This window comes from Malus domestica, chromosome 02, assembly GCF_042453785.1.
Source record: "Malus domestica chromosome 02, GDT2T_hap1".
Lineage (NCBI taxonomy): Eukaryota > Viridiplantae > Streptophyta > Magnoliopsida > Rosales > Rosaceae > Malus > Malus domestica.
The window spans coordinates 3,235,511-3,256,764 of record NC_091662.1 but is presented as its reverse complement, the minus strand read 5'-3'; the positions used below and the strand labels follow the sequence as shown (position 1 = coordinate 3,256,764).

General features: G+C 37.1%; 2 protein-coding genes across 2 annotated transcripts; one reads left to right on the top strand and one right to left on the bottom strand.

The window, feature by feature from the left end:
• The first annotated feature begins 4,307 nt into the window (after nucleotides 1–4,307).
• Nucleotides 4,308–7,981, top strand: LOC103448542 (probable inactive receptor kinase At2g26730). The gene is made up of 2 exons (XM_008387809.4): nucleotides 4,308–5,952; nucleotides 6,990–7,981. The coding sequence occupies exons 1-2, from the start codon at nucleotides 4,650–4,652 to the stop codon at nucleotides 7,655–7,657; spliced, it is 1,971 nt and encodes a 656-aa protein (XP_008386031.2). The 5' UTR covers nucleotides 4,308–4,649; the 3' UTR covers nucleotides 7,658–7,981.
• Nucleotides 7,982–14,620: 6,639 nt separating this feature from the next.
• On the bottom strand, nucleotides 14,621–17,294 carry LOC103452431 (pentatricopeptide repeat-containing protein At5g55740, chloroplastic). The gene has a single exon (XM_008391917.4). It carries the CDS (start codon nucleotides 17,245–17,247, stop codon nucleotides 14,731–14,733), a length of 2,517 nt encoding a protein of 838 aa, XP_008390139.2. The 5' UTR covers nucleotides 17,248–17,294; the 3' UTR covers nucleotides 14,621–14,730.
• Nucleotides 17,295–21,254: the final 3,960 nt, after the last annotated feature.

Below are 21,254 nucleotides of genomic sequence, written 5' to 3'. Positions count from 1 at the left end.
AATGAAATATTGAAATTATAATTCCTGGGAAGAAAAAAAAACAGAGAAAAGTCTTCTTTTTTTTTCTTTTTTTTTTTCCACGGGATAAATGCTGGCATTCTCTTAACTTTGTAATATAATTAATTATGCACTTATTTTAATCAGATTTCTGGCCTAATAACACCACAATCAGTGATATAAACTATTGTTTCACAAAGTAAGCCTATCACACGGCCGATTCTCTACTCGTCAGTAGTAGCGGATTTAGAATATGAACCTTTGGATTTTAGTGTTAAATGTCAAAGTTTTTTGGATGTAAATAGAGCGCATTTCGTCGAACACTTGTTAGACTTGTTGTTGTTAGCCAAATTATGTTGCACACATGTCAACATATATCGACGTATGCCGAAGCAATTTGATAAGTGATATTAAGAGAATTTATTGAGCGGTGTCGATACAATTTGTCGAGATATGCGTAACATGCATTACATCAAGACACTTGATAGACACAAAAAGAACTCGTACCAAGCATTCGAAGGTTCTCTGAAGATCTTCACATGTATATTTTTTTTACTCAAGGTGATCTTAGAACCACTTTAATTCCAATGTACATCCATCCCTGCTTGTGTGACGATAAGTTTTCTTTTGTCATTTGAAATGTAGCTTCATAAGGTCATAAGGTTACAACACTCACTACTTGTATTTGATTGGATATTGAAACTGTGCCTTATGCACAATCACTTGTTGAAAAAGCAGCTTCAGCAAATGCTCTGTTTTATCACTGCTTACTCTGCCCAATTTAGGGTTTACGTGGAAGCTTTATTTGTCATGATTTGTTTGATTTACACTGTACTGGAAAAATCTCCAGTTGTGTGTTTGGCAAGAAGTGATTAGTTAATACTTCACTTTACACAAAGCGAAACAACTTCTTTTTCCTGTTTCTAACTTTCTAATGTCCTTTTCCCTAGAATTCCTCCTCATGTTTGTTTTTCTTCCACAGAAGAGGAGCTTACATAAATTGAAAGATATCGTTAGGTATATCAAAATTTTAAACTAAATTTGTAAACTAGTTAAAAAATGTGTCACGAATATGAAATAAGTATTTTACTTAAAGGCTCATTTGGAAGTACTTTTAAATGACTGAAAGTATTGTTAGAGAACATATTTTTAAGTTTTTGCAAAAAACACTAGTTATGTTCCCCGTTACCATATCATGGAAGCATTTAAGTGTTTTTCTAATATTTATTTGCATTTTTACTAAAAACGACAATGTCCCCCGTTACCATATCGTGGAAGCTCCTGCCACTGACAGGGAAAGGGCCAGAAAGCGGCTTTCTATTCTAGGAGGGAAGTGGGCTTCATTCAACGTAATGCCTTGTTGGTTTAGCGAAAATGGTAGTTTACTTGCTTAGTGTTTGCGCTAAGAGCTTATACCCAAAAAGTATGACACGCATTTGATGTAATGGGACGGGCTTTAGCGTTTGCCATCTCCAACTGCAAAGGGGATATTCTATTTTGCAATTTCAACCATTTTAAAAGCACTTTCAAACGAGCCATAAGTAATTTCCCTAATTTACTCTAAATGAAAATGTCACAATTGTGATAAAAGTGTTACGAGTGAGTTGCTCTTCTTTTAAAAACTCCAATGGAAACAGGATTGATCAATATTAATTTATACCGTATTCATTTATCCAGCATTTCATACAGCCAAATGGTATGAATATTACTATATTACCTACCCATTTCATCTGTTTTTAATGCACATAACTACTTATTATTAGGTACATAATAAAAGTTTTGTTGCCCTTAGTTAAGAGTTTAACAATTGTTAATATTTTGCTTGGAAATTAGTTATAAAACGGGAGCTTAGTATGGTAAAAGGCATAGAGTGCCTGCCTTGAGTTGGTGAGCAGCATTGGCAGTTGAGATGGATGAATTATTTACTCGAGACTTGGAAGCATTATTATCAGATAAAAACGTTAGGGAAACCAAATGTTTAGAACATTTTTTATATATCACATGATGCAGCGTTTGATGGTTGGACTCATTTTTAATGATCTAACGAAAGAGTCCAACCATCAACTGCCACATCTTATTATATAAAAAAAATCTAAAAATTTAGTCTCTCTAGTATCACCTTCAATTAAAACGAGAAATTTTGCAGTGTATTTGAAATACGGGTTGTTACACCGCATGTCATTGTATAATTGGAGGAAAGTTGTTTTTTTTTAAGTATCCCTTCAATTGTATAATAAAATGCGGTGTACCGCTTTATGTTCTGAACACATTAAAAAATCTCTTGAATCAAACCACATGAAAGAGAAAAAGAAATGTTAAATTTAAGAATACAATCGATTGCCATACCAAACATACGTGAAATGGCAAATACTCTTAAAGGTGAAATACAAAGGATGGATAAAATCATGTAAAAATCCTAGTTCCTCCTCATCCGATAATTTATAAAAAGCAATATAATACACCGATCTGAATTTAGTTAAGTTGGTTAAAAGAGTTCAGCTCTTTGTAATTTTAATTAATTTAGTGACTAAAGATATACGTAGGAAACCACCAATTTTATAAGTTAACACAAAGTTGCAAATTGAGTTGGTTCAATTATATTGTGAATGTTTTTAGGTCATTGGAACAAAATATTGAACTGCATTGGATTTGTATTTCGATTAGTTAAAAGTGTTTAACTTTTATACGTAAAGTGTATTTAGGGTTGTCTTGCGATTATGAGCCTATCAAGTTTGCTTGAAAACTCGAATTCAAAAACTTTAAGTTAATCAAAACTTAAGCATCTTAATACTTAGCTTACATGATTAATGATTTGCATCCTCTCCACAATTCACCTTTTGCTTCCTCTCATCAATAAATAATCTACAATTATTCACTAATTTATTTTCTTACCAAATGCTAAACCCATATATGACAATTTATGATATTTTCAGTCCAAGAAAAAGAAAAGGAATGCGATGATATTTGATTACAAAATTATTAGAAGATGTGACACTTAACAGAAATCAAGAAAATACGACCGTCTGATAACACTATCACTCTCCTAACCTTTCCTCACATGCAATTTAGGAATCGAAATTTAGAGCAGACAAATTGAGTAATTCAGATAGCTCATTTTAAATTTTATGATCTCCATTAATCTATTTCATTGACCATGACAAAAATTAAGAATCCTAATCTACCTCTCCTTCTTTTGAACAGTTCGAATTACGCAATCTACCGGCTCCAGACGGCGAGATTTGAGAAGGATTTAAATTAATCTTAGCCTGTTTGCAGAGTCAATAATCTACGACCCGTCGTTTTACCTTCACGAATTTGCTCCTTGATCATAGAATACAACCCATAAACGGCGCGTGGCCGCCGTTCCTTCCTCATCATACGGTCAAGCAAAAATTGTCGTAGGCCTGACTGCATAAGACAGACGCCTACGACTTTCAACACTTTCATATTTTAAATCTCATTTAAAAATTCACGAAAAGTACATACTTGTGAAGAAAATTCAAATTATTCAAAGTTTCATAACTCGTCTTCCAAAAAAAAAATTCCTCATAACTTAAATCTATTTTAAATTGCATTTAAACAGTCAAAATATAATATAAAAAAGTTTCGTGAAATGAAAATTTATTTTTAAAGACTATATACTCAGGTCAAAATATAATATCAAACGAGACATATACATATTTGAAAAATATATATATATATACGTATGAGATGATACAATGCACTAAATTGATTTTTTTTGAGTAAACCTGATTTGTTATGAATTAGAGTTGGTTTGTTAAGCTCGCATACTTAATTCAATGTTTTTCCCTTTCTCATTTCTATGAGTAACGTACAAATATGCTTATCATACTAAGAACTTAAGGAGTTAAGTTACTTGATATTTAATTACTACCTTTTTAGAGATGACAAAAATAGGTAACAATTCTAAACTTGCAATTGTTTTCTCCGACTATTTTGAAAACTCTCATTCTCTTGCAATTTGATGCAAGAAACTCCAAAATTTTTGAAGAGTTTCATTATTAATAAGTCCATGTTCATCATTTTCGAGATCTTATTTGGAGGAATTTAAGTCATATCAAATGAGTCGAAGAAATGATTTTGTAACGAAATTAAAATAGTTTTGGTTAATTTAGAAGTGTGATTACTTTTATTTTTTTAATAAATACGAATTTTCAGCTGTCTTCCATATTTTGTTCTTCGGGCAGGCCAAGCTGAATACTGTCGCCAAAGCTGCCACTCGTGAGTGCCGCCAAAACCACGCGCCTACAGAAAACCGTAGCAAAAAACTCCAAAACCCTTAACGAAACGTTTTTATTGATAAATAATCCAATAAATTCAGCCCCATAAATTAGTAATAAAAACGTTTCCAGTCCCTGACAGCGCACCAATCCACACCACACCACACCATATGAGCTTCTGTTTTCTTCCAGCTTTACTTTCACTTTTCTCCCTCGTGATACCTCAAATCCCCCATCTCTCTCCTCCCTCACACCACTCACTGCTCTCTCTCTCTCATGGGTATTCGCCGGAAACCCATTCACCGCCGTCTACAGAACCGCCGGCAAACGACCTATTGCTTCGGTCCAAACCACTGTTGAAACAACGCCCACTTTTCTTCTTCCTTTTATGTGTATTTTATTTTTAGAAATATGATGGCAGTGAGTTTTAGTGCTGCTACTGTGGTGGGTTTTGTTCTGATTACGCTTCTGTCACTGAGTGGCGAGCGAGTCAACTCGGAGCCGATTCAGGACAAGCAAGCCCTCCTTGCGTTTCTGTCCCAGACTCCACATGCGAACCGGGTCCAATGGAACGCGTCGGTTTCGGCCTGCACCTGGGTCGGAATCAAATGCGACGACAACCAGTCCTACGTCTACTCCCTCCGCCTCCCGGGTGTCGGCCTCGTCGGGCCCGTCCCGCCCAACACGCTCGGCCGGCTGACTCAGCTTCGGGTTCTCAGTCTCCGTTCTAACCGACTCTCCGGTCCCATCCCTGCCGATTTCTCCAACCTAACTCTGCTCCGCAGTCTCTACCTCCAGGGGAATCAATTATCGGGTGAGTTTCCGACCGGGCTGACCCAGTTGGAGCGGTTGAACAGGCTCGTTCTCAGCTCCAACAACTTCACCGGTCCGATTCCATTTGCCGTCAGCAACCTGACCCACTTGACGGTACTCTTTGTTGAAAACAATGGTTTCTCAGGCAAGCTGCCGAACATCCAGGCTCCCAATCTAACCAACTTCAACGTTTCAAACAACAAACTCAACGGCTCGATCCCGCAATCGCTATCAAACTTCCCCGCCTCTGCATTCTCTGGAAACTTAGATCTTTGCGGTGGCCCGCTTAAGGCGTGCAACCCGTTTTTCCCTGCTCCCGCTCCGTCGCCCGAGTCCCCGCCCATAATCCCAGCCCACAAAAAGTCCAAGAAGCTCTCTACCGCCGCCATTGTCGCCATCGCCGTGGGGTCCGCTCTAGCCCTGTTCCTACTCCTCCTCGTACTCTTCCTCTGCCTCCGGAAACGGCGCCGACAGCAGCCGGCGAAGGCGCCAAAGCCACCTGTGGCCACACGGTCGGTAGAGACGGAGGCTGGAACATCATCCTCGAAAGACGACATCACGGGCGGGTCCACCGAGGCGGAGAGAAACAAACTTGTGTTCTTCAACGGCGGAGTTTACAGCTTCGATTTGGAGGACTTGTTGAGAGCGTCGGCTGAGGTTTTGGGGAAGGGAAGCGTGGGGACGTCGTACAAGGCGGTGCTGGAGGAAGGGACGACGGTGGTGGTGAAGCGGCTGAAGGACGTCGTGGTTACGAAGAGAGAGTTCGAGATGACAATGGAGGTTCTGGGGAAGATTAAGCACGACAATGTGGTGCCGCTGCGCGCGTTTTACTTCTCGAAGGACGAGAAATTGCTCGTCTCCGATTACATGTCCGCCGGCAGCTTGTCTGCCCTTCTCCACGGTACGATTTCGATTCCGAATTTCCTCTTAATTTTCCATTTGTCAATTATACAATTTAATGCTGATTATTTTTTATATAATTAAAACTTAATTGGTTTAATCCGAGGGAATAAATGTAGTTCTCGTAGGTATAATTTCATAGAAAATTAGCATCTGGGTTTTTTTTTTTTTTAAATTCTTCAGTTTCTGGATTTTCTAATCGGCGGTGAGTGCGCTGAATTCACTGGGATATAGCCGTTTCTGTACAAACATTCTTAGGCCGGTTTCCTATTTGTTTTTTTCACCAAAAACGGCTTTATAAATTAGCAATTAAAAAGGGTTTTGCAAAAATAAAATATGTGCTTATTTTAAAAATTATAATCTCTAGACATTAACTTTTAAATTTAGCAAAATTACTTTAATAAAAACCGGATAAAAAACGGAGTTAATTTTTGATAAATATTTTTAATTTCTATAATACGTTTTAAAAAATCATTACTTAATGCACGGCAGAAATAAGTTGTCGAACAAACCGCAGCAATTTAAAGCCATACGCATAAATGTTTTTATTTTTCGTTTTTAGAGCAAAATAATAAAAAAAAATGGATATAAAAAGAGAAACATGAAGTTGCCGTCATGATTCACCATGGACCATGGTGGTCTGGTCACCGACATTATTTCACTTTTCTCTTTTATTTTCTGTGCAAAGGCTTTTACTTCTTTTTAGGAAAGGTAAAAGATACCTAACAAAATAAAAAAATAAAATTAAAAATAAACAAGCAGTTCATTAAAGTTACGAACAATTCGATGCAAATATGCGTTAAATCAGTTAGTCATGCGAGTTTGCGCTTTTGCCCTCTAGATTTCATTCGCCTCTCATAAATTAAGAGAAAAATTTACCTATGCTTCACACGTCAATGTAGCGGTCTAAATCAATTTTGCGTGCATATGATAATATTTGAGAATTGTTATTAGTATTCTAAAAATTTCATTCATTACGTTTCTTTTTAATTATCAAAAACCTGGAATGCTAAATAAAATTTTCTTAATAATTTACAGGGAGTAGAGGCTCGGGCCGGACGCCACTAGACTGGGACAACCGTATGAAAATAGCGCTGAGCGCGGCAAGAGGAATAGCGCACCTCCACGTGTCAGGCAAGGTGGTCCACGGCAACATTAAATCCTCCAACATCCTCCTCCGGCCGGACAACGACGCTTCCGTTTCCGACTTCGGGCTCAACCCGCTCTTCGGGACTTCCACGCCGCCGAACCGGGTGGCGGGATACCGCGCGCCGGAGGTGGTGGAGACCCGGAAGGTCACGTTCAAATCCGACGTGTACAGTTTTGGCGTGTTGCTGCTGGAGCTGTTAACCGGGAAAGCGCCCAATCAGGCGTCGCTGGGTGAGGAGGGGATCGATTTGCCACGGTGGGTGCAGTCGGTGGTAAGGGAGGAGTGGACGGCGGAGGTCTTCGACGTGGAGCTGATGAGGTACCACAACATTGAGGAGGAGATGGTGCAGCTTTTACAGATCGCCATGGCGTGCGTGTCCACGGTACCCGATCAAAGACCCGCAATGCAGGAGGTGGTCCGGATGATCGAAGATATGAACCGGGCCGAGACCGATGACGGGTTACGACAGTCGTCCGATGATCCTTCGAAAGGATCGGACGGTCATACTCCTCCCGGTGGGTCGAGGACCCCACCCAGCGTCACACCCACGCCTTAGAGAATAATCTCGATTTAAAAAAGAAAAAAAAAAAAGAAGAAAAAATTGTAAAGGATCGGAAACGGAAGGACATAAGGCAATGTTGTGTATTTGTGGTGGGCCCAATATCTGTTTCTTTTTTTGGAATTTTTATTTTTTTAATTGTGGCAATTATTTTTACGGGTGGGACGTGGGAGGGAGGGTTTAAATTGTTTATGAAGTTTTCGGGGGTGGGGCCCGTGAGGGAGTTCCATGAGCTGATTGGAACTGACCATTCGATGGACTTTTGGTTTTTATTTTTATTGTTTTTAATTTTATGATTCAGAATTTCTGTCTCGTTACACATGGCTCCTTGTTGTTTTTATGTGTACTTTTTTATTGGTCCTTTTTTTGTTTTATTGGAATCCAGCTCCTGCAGCCAACTTTTTTTGAAAAATTCTCCTAAAAATATTCTTATTGAATTCTGGCCCATTACTCAAAACAAAAACGCCCTTATCTGATTAACAAAGTTCTCCGTTTTAAGAGGGATGGGAGATAAATATCTATCGTAAAGAGTCTTACGATTGTTTTAAGATATTTTCACGATTCCAATCTGTAATCATTAAGTCGCAAAGAAGTAATTTTTCTGTTGCGTCAATGTTCGCGCTGGAAAGAAAATTAAAGGACAGTATTTGGTTACAAATTACGGAGCTATTCTTCTTTTCTTGGTGACGTAAGACGCTTACGTCATAATTGGGATTGTTAATCATCTTTGTAGTGAGTTAATCAATTCTTATTCATTTTCAAATTTGTTTTGTTATCTATGTGTGTAAATTAAATCGTTGGTAACAAATAACACCTTCACAGTTGATCGTTAAATTGAATAAATTTTTTAGATATGACATTTGTACAGTAATAATGTGTCCTTGTAGAAAGATTAACTTTTTACATGTAAATAGTCAAGTAGTGTGCAAAAAAAAACAGGATAGTGCTATTCACACACCTTTTTTTTACTTCTCACATCTTTTTTTAAATTTTTTTTATTGATATTTTTCAATTCATTTTATCTGACGGTTATATATTAAGAGTGGTGTGTAAGAAGTGAAAATGGATGTGTGGATAGCACTACCAAAAAAAAACTTATAGGCCATTATGACTTATTTCAATTCAATAACATTACAATAGCGCATCCATCTTACAAAAGTGCTGATTAAGGAAGAGGCTCCATGATTGTATGATTAATTGAAAATAGGATTTTTATCTTACATAGTCATTAAATTTGGCTTAACTCCTCGTTTTAGTCTCTGAGATATAAAATCGATAGAAGTCGTCTTGAAATTAGTCACCGACAATCCTTTTGGCTTTTATGTGTGAAATCTCCATTAAATTAAGAATATTTGTGTCGAATTAACCCCACCTCTTGAACTAGTAGTTTCTTCAACTTAACTGATATTTTCACATAATGACCAAAATGATCGAAGGTGGACAATCTCAGAAATCATTTCTATCGATTTAAATCTCAAAGGTCAAAATGAAAAATTATATCAGTCGCAGTTACCATTTTTGAACTAAAAAAACCTTGAAAATGTTGTTATAATGGAATGCCGTAGCTCTATGAATACTCTCACAGCGGCATCGCATTCTCTTCATAATTGTATGCCACACCACCTACGGTGTGCCAAGTGGTTATTAATGAAGCAGCTCAATGATTGAAAATCAGCACCGTCGAGTCCGGAATCGGCGGTGTAGGAGGTCGCTGTGATGGTATATGGGGGGATAGTTTGCCACGTGGCTCAGCATTTGTCCCTTTATCTGTGGGTCGTGTGAAGGAATAGTGACAGCCTGGCCAGCTTTCTCTTTTTACTTCTTTTTATTGCCTGACCGACTGAGTAGAAGAAAAGAGTTAGTTTTGACCTCTAGGAAAAATCTCAGCCGTTGATTCGCATGATAAACAGAGGCCCCACCTCTCCCATGCGTCAATCTCCATCCGTCCATCGGGGTCGAGGGTCCTTTGGGACCCAACTTTGTTCATTAATCCTCCTTTCGTCTTTTTCTATCTTCCTCCAGAAGCCCCACGCCTTGCTCTTCACGCGCCCTTGTGTTTCGTCACTCGCCTACTCGCTAATGTAATATCTCTGTATAAAACGGGTGTATTTAAAAACGTTAGACCATTGCTTTCATTGGAAAAATTACTCTTAAATTAATGAAATTTCTAACTTCTATCTTTCATCAATATGTTTTATTGATCATACAAAATAAAAAATAATGATAGTACTTATGCAACTTACCACTGCGTGACATCATGTTTGTACAAAATGTGAGAGGTTTCAGATTTGATGTTCTGAGTTGGTGCGTTTCCTTGATTATGATCACAAGTAGGATGAAATTCTCTATAACATTTCCGAGCTACAAAATAATGAATAACCATAACTTGCTATTAATTGTTCATTTAAAAAAAAAGAAAAAAAAAGACATATTTTTCGTACTCAATGACGTGAATCTTGAACAAAAATTCTCCAATTTTAAATATCTTTGACAAATAAACATTAATTTACACGTTAAGAGACGTTTTTTATCATGTGCACTCACTACGACTTAAATTGAAAAGGCTCTACCAAAATCCTTTACACTATGTTTGAATGAGGGAAATAATCTTGGAATTTAGATTAAAGACAGAATTTATAAATTGACATCATCAATTTTCTTGTTTTGATTCATAAACATAGAAATTTAGAATTTCCGCATGGAAAAAAAACTTGGAATTTGGAACCTCCAATTCCCAAGTTTAAATTCCATATAAATAGGTGTCATTTTCCAATTTCTATGATTGAGAGTTTAAAAACAACAAATTCCGTATTCAATTCAATTGTTCTTTTAGGTTAACCAAACAAGAAAATTCACAAATTCTATAGAATAAAATTCCATCATTTAAATTTCCGTCATTTTAAAATTCCTTAGTAATCTTAAATTTTTTCATCCAAACATAGTGTTAGTTTTCGTACCAATTCGTTTCATATATATGATTATACCAATTTTACTTCGGCTATTGACTTAAAACAAATAAAAAATATTTACTTTGGCTATTGACCTAAAAAATACAAGAGAAATGCAAAGAAAACTCTCTCAAAGTTGAACTCTGTGTCACTCACTGTTTTACGTCAATTCCAGTGCCAACCTTATAATTCTTTGTGTCAAAAAACATGAATGATGGAAAGTTTATGAAGAACCCCACTTTTAACAGAGTCTCCTTAGCATTTCTCAAATACTATATGCCTACTCAACTCATCCATAATCCACTGATATTCTAAAGAATCCTCAACTGCTAATCTTCTTTGAGAATTGCTAATTGGTCAACTATTGAGAACTAAATATGATTACTCTAAGGGCTGGTTTGGTATTTTAAAAAAAAAACCGATTCTGCCGTCCTGTGAGAATAAGTTCATTTTTACTGCTTCACATTTTCAGCTTTTTTTCATTCAAAACAGTGAAAATAAGTTGTTTTTATGTGTTTACCAAACACATTTTTGAGCTCAGCTTTTTTTTATACTTTTTTTTTTAAATCACCTCAGTACCAAACTAGTACTAACTCAACCGTTAGAACAAAATTACCGTCCAAATATGTGTAGGTCAAAGCACGCACGTGCCTCCTTCGGAAAGCCACAATTTTCATGGTTTTGATGCACCGAAAGTTGGACGCCAGCAGCTTGTGGTCGCAAAAAAAAATTGACATTTTCCTTCTAATTTTGTCTGGTGTTAATGTAACGAATCAATCAGAAGATTAAGTTATCTAAGTGATAATTAACTTGATAATAACATGCATAATATACATCTCGTTTTAAAGTACTTTTAAAGTGGCTAAATGCGTTTTTGATGAAAATGTTTTTAGAACCAATCCTTAGTAAAAATGCAAATGAACCCTGAAAAAGCACTTTAGTGCTTCATGTAAGTGGCATATAACTGGTGCTCCTTGCAAGATTCACGTTAAGCGCTTTTAAAACTCCAATTATTTATTTTCTAAAAAAACACTTTCAATTATCTTAAAATTCAATTATTTCAAAGCAGTTTCAAATAAGCCCAAATGTGAACATATATGCATCAGTTCTTGGAGTTCCTTATGGGTGCGTTTGGTACGTGGGACGGGACGGGACAGAACGGGACGAGGCGTTCCGTCCCGCGTTTGGTGCGCCAAAAATGGGTGGAACGGGCTGTTCCACGGGACAGATTTTGGGTGTTTTTGCGTTCCACCTCTCCCCCCTGGAACGGGTTTGTTCCACGTCTGTGGAACACAATGTTTTACCATTTTAAGACAAATATACCCCATGTTTTTTTCAAAAATTACACCTTCGTTCCGTCCCGTTCCGTCCCGTCCCGTCCCGTCCCGTCTGCGTACCAAACGCACGACATTGACTTGCCACTTTTAATTATTAATTGGATTTTTAGGGGAAAGACTATTGACTGAGATTCTTCAAAGATTATATGCTTGTGTTATTGTGGATAAAGTTAAACAATATGGTTTAAGACATGACTCTTTGTTTAATTCCAACTGATTGTGAAGGTTGCAGTGAGGGAGTGTACCAATTGGGTAGCATGATATGACCCAATTTTTGTTTCATTTTCCTTGGATTTTCATTCATGTCAACACTTGCAAAATAAAAGGGATATCTCGCATTTTCTATATTCAAGCGACATGGGAGTTATACATGACACACATGTTTTACGACAAGTCTTTTTCTTTACTTAACCCTCGTTTGGTCTTTAAAATTATATTGGGATAGATAATCCAGGATATTAGAAGAATAAATAAGTTTATGAACAACTAACTCAAGCGATACTTAAGATGTGAGGAGGGGAAGTGTGACACCAGTTTTTTTTTTTTTTGGGAAACGTGTGACACCGGTTAATGAAGCTTGAAAATGATTAGCGACAGTGGAAAAAGCTTGGTCTTGTGTGGTCCATGCAAGATGGAGAGGGGTGTGTGTGTAGTTCACACAAGTGGTCATCTATTACAGTAGTGTAAAAGAGTGCTGTTCTTAACCATGGCGTGTGTTCAAACCTTGCTGACTTTCTAATCTAATATCTAATCTAACAAATCTATCGTTTGACAAAAAAAAAAGCGTGCAATTCACCAAACACTGTAGCCATAGACACAGATGAAGTACCTAGTTGGAGTTACAAGATATTGGATAATGCTCAATAGTGCAAGGAATGCATTACCATTCTTTGATCACACACGTGATATTCTGAATTATAGGAAGAGAATCTGGAACTTTGATGCCAAAGGCCAGCATACACGCTTATCAAATGACTTAACTCGCATCTGCAATATATGGAGAGAAAAGAGAAAACAAAAAAAACAATTGTTGACATATTTTTGCGGAGGCAGATTGTCTGCCCTCCTGTTTGGGTGTCATTCCCATCCCCTCCTATTTATGTGGTCACGATTAAGTCATGTCAACATTTTATATTCTTATTGATTTTTGTCTTATTATTTCTATAAAAAAAATTAATATAAAATATTGACGTGGCTTAACCATGACTGCACAAAATAAGAAGGGATAGAAAAGGCATCCAAACAGGAAGGTAGACAATCTGCCTCCTATTTTTGCTCCTCAAGGAAAGGAAATGTAGCAATTAAATACAAATGAGAAGTGGATGACAATGTATGATTGACCATTGCCTACCTACAAGTTCAACATTATATATATTTAGAGTGGGTGGTGTTATCCACACACGTTTTTTTTTTATTTCTCACACACTCCTATTAATTTTTGGCCATCAAAACTGATAAATTAAAGAAAATCAAGCGACATAAATTAATAAGGAATGTGTGGAAAGTAAAAATGTGTGTGTGGATAGTACCACCTTTACAGTTACTTGCCTTCAAAGTAATACTTTGAAGTTACTAAAAACAAATACATGGTTGTAACTTACAAGGTTTAAATTTGGGCTGTAGGAACAAAATTCAAATAAATAATCATCTTAACAGTTGAATTTAATATCAAGAGTACACTACCTATTTTGTGTCCACCTACAACATCAGATTGATGAACTATGAATGATATGCATGTTTAGGTCATCTATCAAGAAACAAGAATCTTCAAATTATTAGAAGTTGTTCTCAAGTCATATCCAACCCAACCAACCAAATTTAATAGCAAATTAAGGTAACGGCTAATATTCGGAGAGCGGGGAATTAAATACATATGTTCAAATGCGATAAAAATTGCTCTTAATCACTTTAGCTGTACGTCCCTAATTCTTATTCATGTACATGACGAAGCAAATAGTGAAACAACTTTGATCTGTTTGGAAAAATAGCATGACATCTTACCCATGTTCCCACAAGAAACAAGGTCCGTACTACTTCGATCTGTTTGGAAAAATAGCATGACATGTTACCCATGTTCCCACATGAAACAAGGTACGTACTAGTGACTGAGAAAGCACATGTTTTTCCCCTAAAAATTACACTTGGGGAGCGGAAATTCAAGTACACAAGTTCGGATGTATCTGCAAATGCGCTTAATCAGTTGAGGCATGAGCTACACGTTCTTGCTCATCTTCACGTACTTGAAGAAGTAAATAGTAAAACCCTGGAAAAAGTTAATCAACTGCTCAATTCTCTGCTTTGCTCTTCAGTTGTATTAGTTTCCTGCCTTTTTCTGCTCAATAATTAAAGAATAGTTACGTAAAAAGCAAGCATCACACCCAACTCATCACATTTTTTTATTGAATTGTGGGTCTCGTTGCTTCAACGATTCAAGCATTCCATCAGTTCTTTGTTCTTCTCAGTGCGGTGAAAGCGATAGCCAATACAGCGGACGATGATCAGATGGTTTAGCGGCCCTCGGTCTTTACTTGATAAGAGGTGGTCTCCGGTTTAATATTAAGTTAGGAGACATTGGGCTTGTTGTGGATAGATAATGACCTGTTGTAAAATTATCTTTCTCGTTCTCCTATCATTTGTTGAAGAAATACAGCATACAATCGGTCACAGAAACTGTATAGTTTTCAAACGAAATACACATAAGATTCAGTATTTTGTATTTACAGATCCCACCAACCCAGGGAAAACAGCAACGTTCAAAATGACGAGTGTAATTTGAAGGAAAACATCAGCGAAAAGACATTTCCATTAGCAACAATGCCAATGTCGTATAGATTTCTTCAGTTTCAGGGTGTGACTTGTCACCAGCAACAAACACATTAAGTTCTTCTCCGACTTGAATCCAGCTGCATCCGGGAATTTTTCGCAAGCCCCTTTCTTTCATTAACTGCCTCACCTTTTTTACCTCATCCCATTTTCCTGCAGCTGCATAGGCATTTGACATTGCTACATAGTTTCCGGAATTGTCTGGCTGTAATTTCAGTAGTTGATTGGATAGATATTCTTCGAGTTCGATCTTATTGTGTTCCCTACAAGCAGCAAGTAATGATCCCAATATCTGCACATCAGGCTTGTAAGGCATCGTGCTAATGAGCCTAAAAGCTTCATCCAGGTCTCCACACCGTGAAAGAAGACTAACCATACAGCCATAATGCTCTATACTCGGATTTATATTGTGATTGGACACCATATCAACGAAAAGCTCCAATCCTTCGCTAACCATCATGGCATGGCTACATGCGTATAACGCATTGGTAAAGGTTATGTTGTCGGGTTTCAAACCTTCTTCCCTTAAGCACCGATATAGTGCAAGAGCTTCCACAGCTTGACCGTGTAATGCAAAACCGGAAATCATTGCATTGTAGATAGGTAACTCCTTGTCTGGAATCATATCAAACACCCTCTTCGCTTGATCTCTGTTGCCACATTTAGCATACATATCTACCAAAGAGGTCGCGATTGGAATTGACAAGTAGAGTGAATGCCGTATCAAATATCCATGTAAGGCTCTTCCAATCTGTAATGATGCCACGTTTATGCAAGCCAAGAGTACACCAATAATGCTAACAACGTTCGGTTTAACTCCAGCTTCTTGCATCCGCTGGAATGTTAGAATCGCTTCATAGCCAAAACCATTCCTAGCCAGACCCGAGATCAGGGAAGTCCAAGTAACCAGGTTAGGTTGGACTCCAAGGGACTGCATTTGCAAAAACATATCTTTAGCCTCATTGACCTGGCCACTATTCAGAAACCCTAAAATCAGAGAGTTCCATGATATCACATTTGGCGGCACGCTTTCTAGCTGCATCTGATAGAACAAATTTAAGGCCTCACCACTGTGACCCAATTCTGCAAAAGCAGCCAGCATTGTGTTCCACAGAATAAGATCTTTTGTTATCGAAGAATTGAAAACTCGTCTTGCACAACCAATTTTCTCACATTTGGCATACATGTCTACAATGCTACTCACAACAACCACGTCAGATTCAAGGTTGTTCCTTATACAATAGCAATGTCCCTCCTTACCCAACTTTAAATTACGCATATCTGCAAAAGCAGACATTAAGGTTGCAAGAGTCACAGAGTCAAACCTCAAGTTTTCGAGTCTCATTAGATGGCACATATTCAGTGCTTTGTCAACCTCTCCAATTTGCACATATCCAGATATGAGCAAATTCCATGTGACCACATCTTTCTCAAGCATCCTACTAAAAACCGATTCTGCATCCTCAATCAAACCAACCTTGGAATAAAAGTTTATAAGAGAACTCCCCAAATTGGTCGTCATTTCTATTCCACATATCACGGCAATTGCATGACCTTGCTTACCGTCTTGTAACGCGCCTAAATTAGTGGAAGCCGAAAGAAAGCTCGATAGAGTAACTTGAGTGGGCTCAACACCCTCCTCCCTCATCTCATAAAACACCTCAATAGCTTCCTCATTCAAACCGTTTTGTACATAACCCACAATCATCGAATTCCAAGCCACTGCATTTCTTTGGGGCATACCATCAAACACCTTTCTTGCATCCTCCACCTCCCCACATTTTCCATACATATCCACAAGACTACTAGCAACAAACACACACCCACCACAACCCAACTTCACCACCAACCCATGAACCACTTTTCCAATCCGAATCCACTCCAAACCACCACAAGCCTTCAATACATTCGGAAGCACAAAATTATCCGGCAGCAGCCCATTTTCCTGCATTTCCTTAAACCCTAGCAAAGCCTCTTGATAAAAACCCTTCCTGCAATTCAACCCAATAACAGCAGCCCAAGAAAACACATTTTTCAACCTCACCCTCCTAAACAAACTATTTGAAGCCTCCGGATTATCGCATTTCGCGTAGAAAATCACTAACTTGGTTTCAATGTACTCATTCATCGCAAAGATGGCACCTTTCTTGACAATCTGAGCGTGAATTTGCCTACCCGTATGAAGAGCTCGCTCGTAGACGCACCCCTGGAGGAGCTCGCCGTAGACTTCAGGCCCGATGCGGAGATTTTTGAGCTCCATTTCGGCGACCAAGTCCACAGCCTGTTGAATTTGGCCTTGCTTGCAGAGAGATGACATGCGACTGAAGTACGATTGGTACAGAATTTGATTGCTTTTCGCATTTTCTGGAGCTTTTGTGAATTGGGTTTGTGAGATTTTGTGGGGTTCTGTGGGAAGAGAGTGTTTGGGGAGAGAGATATTTGGGTTTGGAATTGTGGTGTTTGGGAAGAGAGAAGCCATAGCCAAAAGCTTGAAGAAGAGAGAGCAGAGGAAGGAAAGGAGCAGGATATGGTTGGCCGTTAATGCCACATAAAGCGGGAAGGGTATTTTCGTCAATTTATATTTTGTTTGGGTCAGAAGTTCCAATTTGGGCCTTAGATTGAAACCTGGGCTACAAGCACGAAGATCCATCGGTCCATATAACTAAGGGCTAACTCTTGTTTTGTTGTATTGGGGCCTTGGGCTAGACGTTACAATACGTATATGTGTTTATGTATATATAAGATAAGAAAAATAATTTCCGCACATTCATCTTATCCTTTTGCCCCTTTCATTTATATTCCATGCCAAAATCCCTACTAATGTTTAAAAGTACTTCGTAAAGAAACTATAAAAAAACCATGATTTTCTTCAAAAATGCTAATCTTATCATTTTTTTCGTACCATATTTGTACCACCTCTCTAACAGATATATGACCCACATGTATTGATGGACCTTACCTCTATTAGAGAGGTGATATAGAAAATGTGGTAAGTGTAACACTACTCATTCTTATTTTCTTGGAAACCAAATACAACATAACACATCAAGAAAGTCTGAAGCGATCAATCAACTTACAGTGAAACCGACCAAAGTGAGAAAGAGATTATATCGATGATGTCGAGACAATATCAATAATGTTGGTGGTGGATCATGTTGGGCGTATAAAGTTGATCATAAACTAGATATTTTACGACTTGTCGTGATGCATGTACCTACATGATGAAGATATTTTTTTTCTCTCTCTCTAAGAAGAAGACTTGATTGGAGAATATATTTATTGTGTCCGGAAACATGGCCATGTATACTAAGTATCATAATATAAGTAGTTGGGTACCTAGAAAAAGAAATGTCTAACCACTTGTATTATGACACTAAGTGTACCAGACAGTGTTCCCAACAAACTGAAAAAAAAATCTATTGAATACCTTTTGTTGATTAAGCCAATAATAGGTCAACATCATAATATATATTTAAGATATATGTTCGCATTCGTTTCTTCATAAACACTCTAACTGTGCCTTCTTATAAGTATTATTAATTAAGTAGTTCATATCTTTTCATAAGAGGCCGACCAATGTGATTCTAATTCCATACTCCACTCTCTTGCTTATTCAGATTCTATGTGCACTCAGTTCTTAATGTTTTTGGTCAAAACTCCAATTCCTTCAAATTCCAAGAAAAGATAAGTGCCAGTCTTCCGGAAAGAAAAATCAGAATTTCATTTTTGACCAATTAAATCCCAAGATGGTTTTAATTTCTAGCTAGGAAATTCTTAAGAAGGCTTGAAAAAGTATAATTAATTTGCAAATTAAATACTTTATTTTTGTAATTTTTATACAAAAAATATTTTATTTTAAACTAATCTAAAGTGAAGGAATGCGGATTCAAACTCAAATGCATAGAAAAAAGAACATCCACTCTAGCTAATGTCTACGCTTACGTCCGCCACTGTCTTCTTCCCTCTTCTTTTCTATATTTGTTTGCTTTTTAAGGACTAAGGAAAAAAATTGTTCTCGTTCTTGAAGTAGTACTTTGTCATTTTACAATAAAAAGGGTAGTGCTATTCACACATCTCTTTTTACATTTTCTCACGTCCTTGTTATTTTTGTCCATTGACATTTTTCAACTTATTCAATCCGACAACCTAAAATTCAAAGAGTTGTGTGAGAGGTAAAAATGTACGTGTGGATAGCAGTACTCTATAAAAACAGATTGAGAGAGGGCACAACCTTTTTGTTGAAGATAGGAATAATGAAGTATATATCCAAATATAATTCAAATGATCTTCTCAACAGCTAGATTGCAATATTAATCATCAATAAAACATGAAATTCTGATGCCAAAGCGTGGAATCCATAAATCTGAAGTGAATTAGGGAATTTAGTAGAACAAATCGTCTTTCTCATCAACAATTCTTAGTTGATGATTCTCATTGACAAACTTACAGCCCTTAAATGTAGCTTTCATTTGCCTTTCCGCAAAGTTAATTACAGGAAATAAGAATATTTCATATAATGCTTCTTAAAGCTTCTTAGTATTCCCTTTTGTTATATTTCGGCCTTTAATTTGAAACCAGTTGCAGCAACTTTGACATTATAAATGCACATATATATAGGCCGAAAAGTGGTGGCCGGATACGTGACACCACTCTTTTTTATACAATTTTTAAAACATGTTTTTTGTGGGCCCATTCCGTATTGTATTTTAACGGTTCAAACCGTTTTCTTTGGGAACATCATTCATAGATGATTTTTGCAAAAAATTAGACAAACTCAAAACCATTAAAACATTCATTTGTACTAAGGAAAATCGACGAAGAGGTTCTATAAAGAAACCCTAATCCAATGGTTATATGGGGATTCAGATTAGGGTGATTTTTGGTGGACATGACTTTAAGGGAAGACCTAAAAGATAGACGGTTCGGATCGTTGAAATACATTTAAGTGGGCCACAAAAACATACGTCAAAAATTATGTAAAAAAAATTGGTGCCACCTATCCGCCTCAGACGACACACACACAAGTATATAATCAGTTCCAGCTGAAAGTAAATTTAGATAATCAATTAGTGGATATAGAATAGAATAGAATAGAATCTGACAATGTCGTATTCCTATTCAAAGCTTAACTATACTGAAGACTGGTACTGATCTTGAAGACTCCTTGTGGCGCATTTTAAAGCATATACTAAATCAGGTGGACTTTATATCTACAACTAGCTGGTATAATAATTTGCTGTGTGTGTATATACGTATATAGGACATATATATACCACCTTTCAGATAGTATTTAGAAAATTAGAATCAAACTCAGATTGTCCCGTCATTGTGAAAGACCTAACTAGCTGGTATAATAATTCGTATTCCTTCTTTGAACATATTATCTATACAAGCATTATGTCATGTTCAGTATGGTATGTAGTATGACATTTCCTGGCATAGATGATTTAAAAGTTAATTACGAATGGAATCAAAGAAACACCTTTCTGAACATCTACTTTTTTAACCTGAATTATCATCCAGCATCTGAGAGAGCGCTTTAAGTATGCATGGCATAGAGCATAGGAAAAGTTTAGCCTTGGAGTTAGTGGGGATTTCTGTTAAAAAATAGTGGTCCTTAACTAGTAACTACGGCTTTTGTTTATTCACAGTAAAGTTTATTTCCAAAGGCTAGCAAAAAATATAAGATAGGCTATTTGTGGTATCACACCTTTTTGCCCATGTGAAACCCATTAAAAAACCGGTGGCAACTATATATTATCTTTAGTTGGAGAAATTTTTTAGTGTTTCAAAAATATGACCCAGTATATCAAGTGTTATAATATAAGTGGTTGGAAATTTTTTATTCAAGTATCCAATCACTTATATTATGACATTTGATGTATAAACCGTGTTTCCGACACACTGAAAAGTTTCTTCTATAATTGAATTAGGGCATGCATGCATGCATAGAGAAAACGTTGCCCCGGCCCGCACCTTTCCAACTATATAATTAAGGGACCGTTTGAAAGAGAGAATTCTTTCTTGTAATTGAAATATAATTTTAATGACGTTAATTATATATTATTATGTGCTTAAAAGATGAACCACTCGTTTGAATGACGTTTACATTAATCTAACTTCAACTCAAAATATCAATCAATTACAAGCTACAAGTTGCTGTAGCCTGTAGTGTCCGCAGACAACCTCAACAGAGACTACGAAAGCCTAAAGCATTACATGGATTTCAGCAAAGGGCCAATTGGGGCGGGGCGGATAAGGATTGTCTGCCCTCCTAGTTATAGTGCCCTTTCATGCTCTCTTATTTTGTGCGGTCACGGTTAAGTCATGTTAATATTTTATATTTTTATTGTTTTTTGTCTTATTATCTTATTAAAAAATTAATATAAAATATTAACGTAACTTAACCGTGACCGCACAAAATAGGAGAACATGAAAGGACACCACAACTAGGAGAGCAGACAATCCTTATCCAATTGGGGCAGA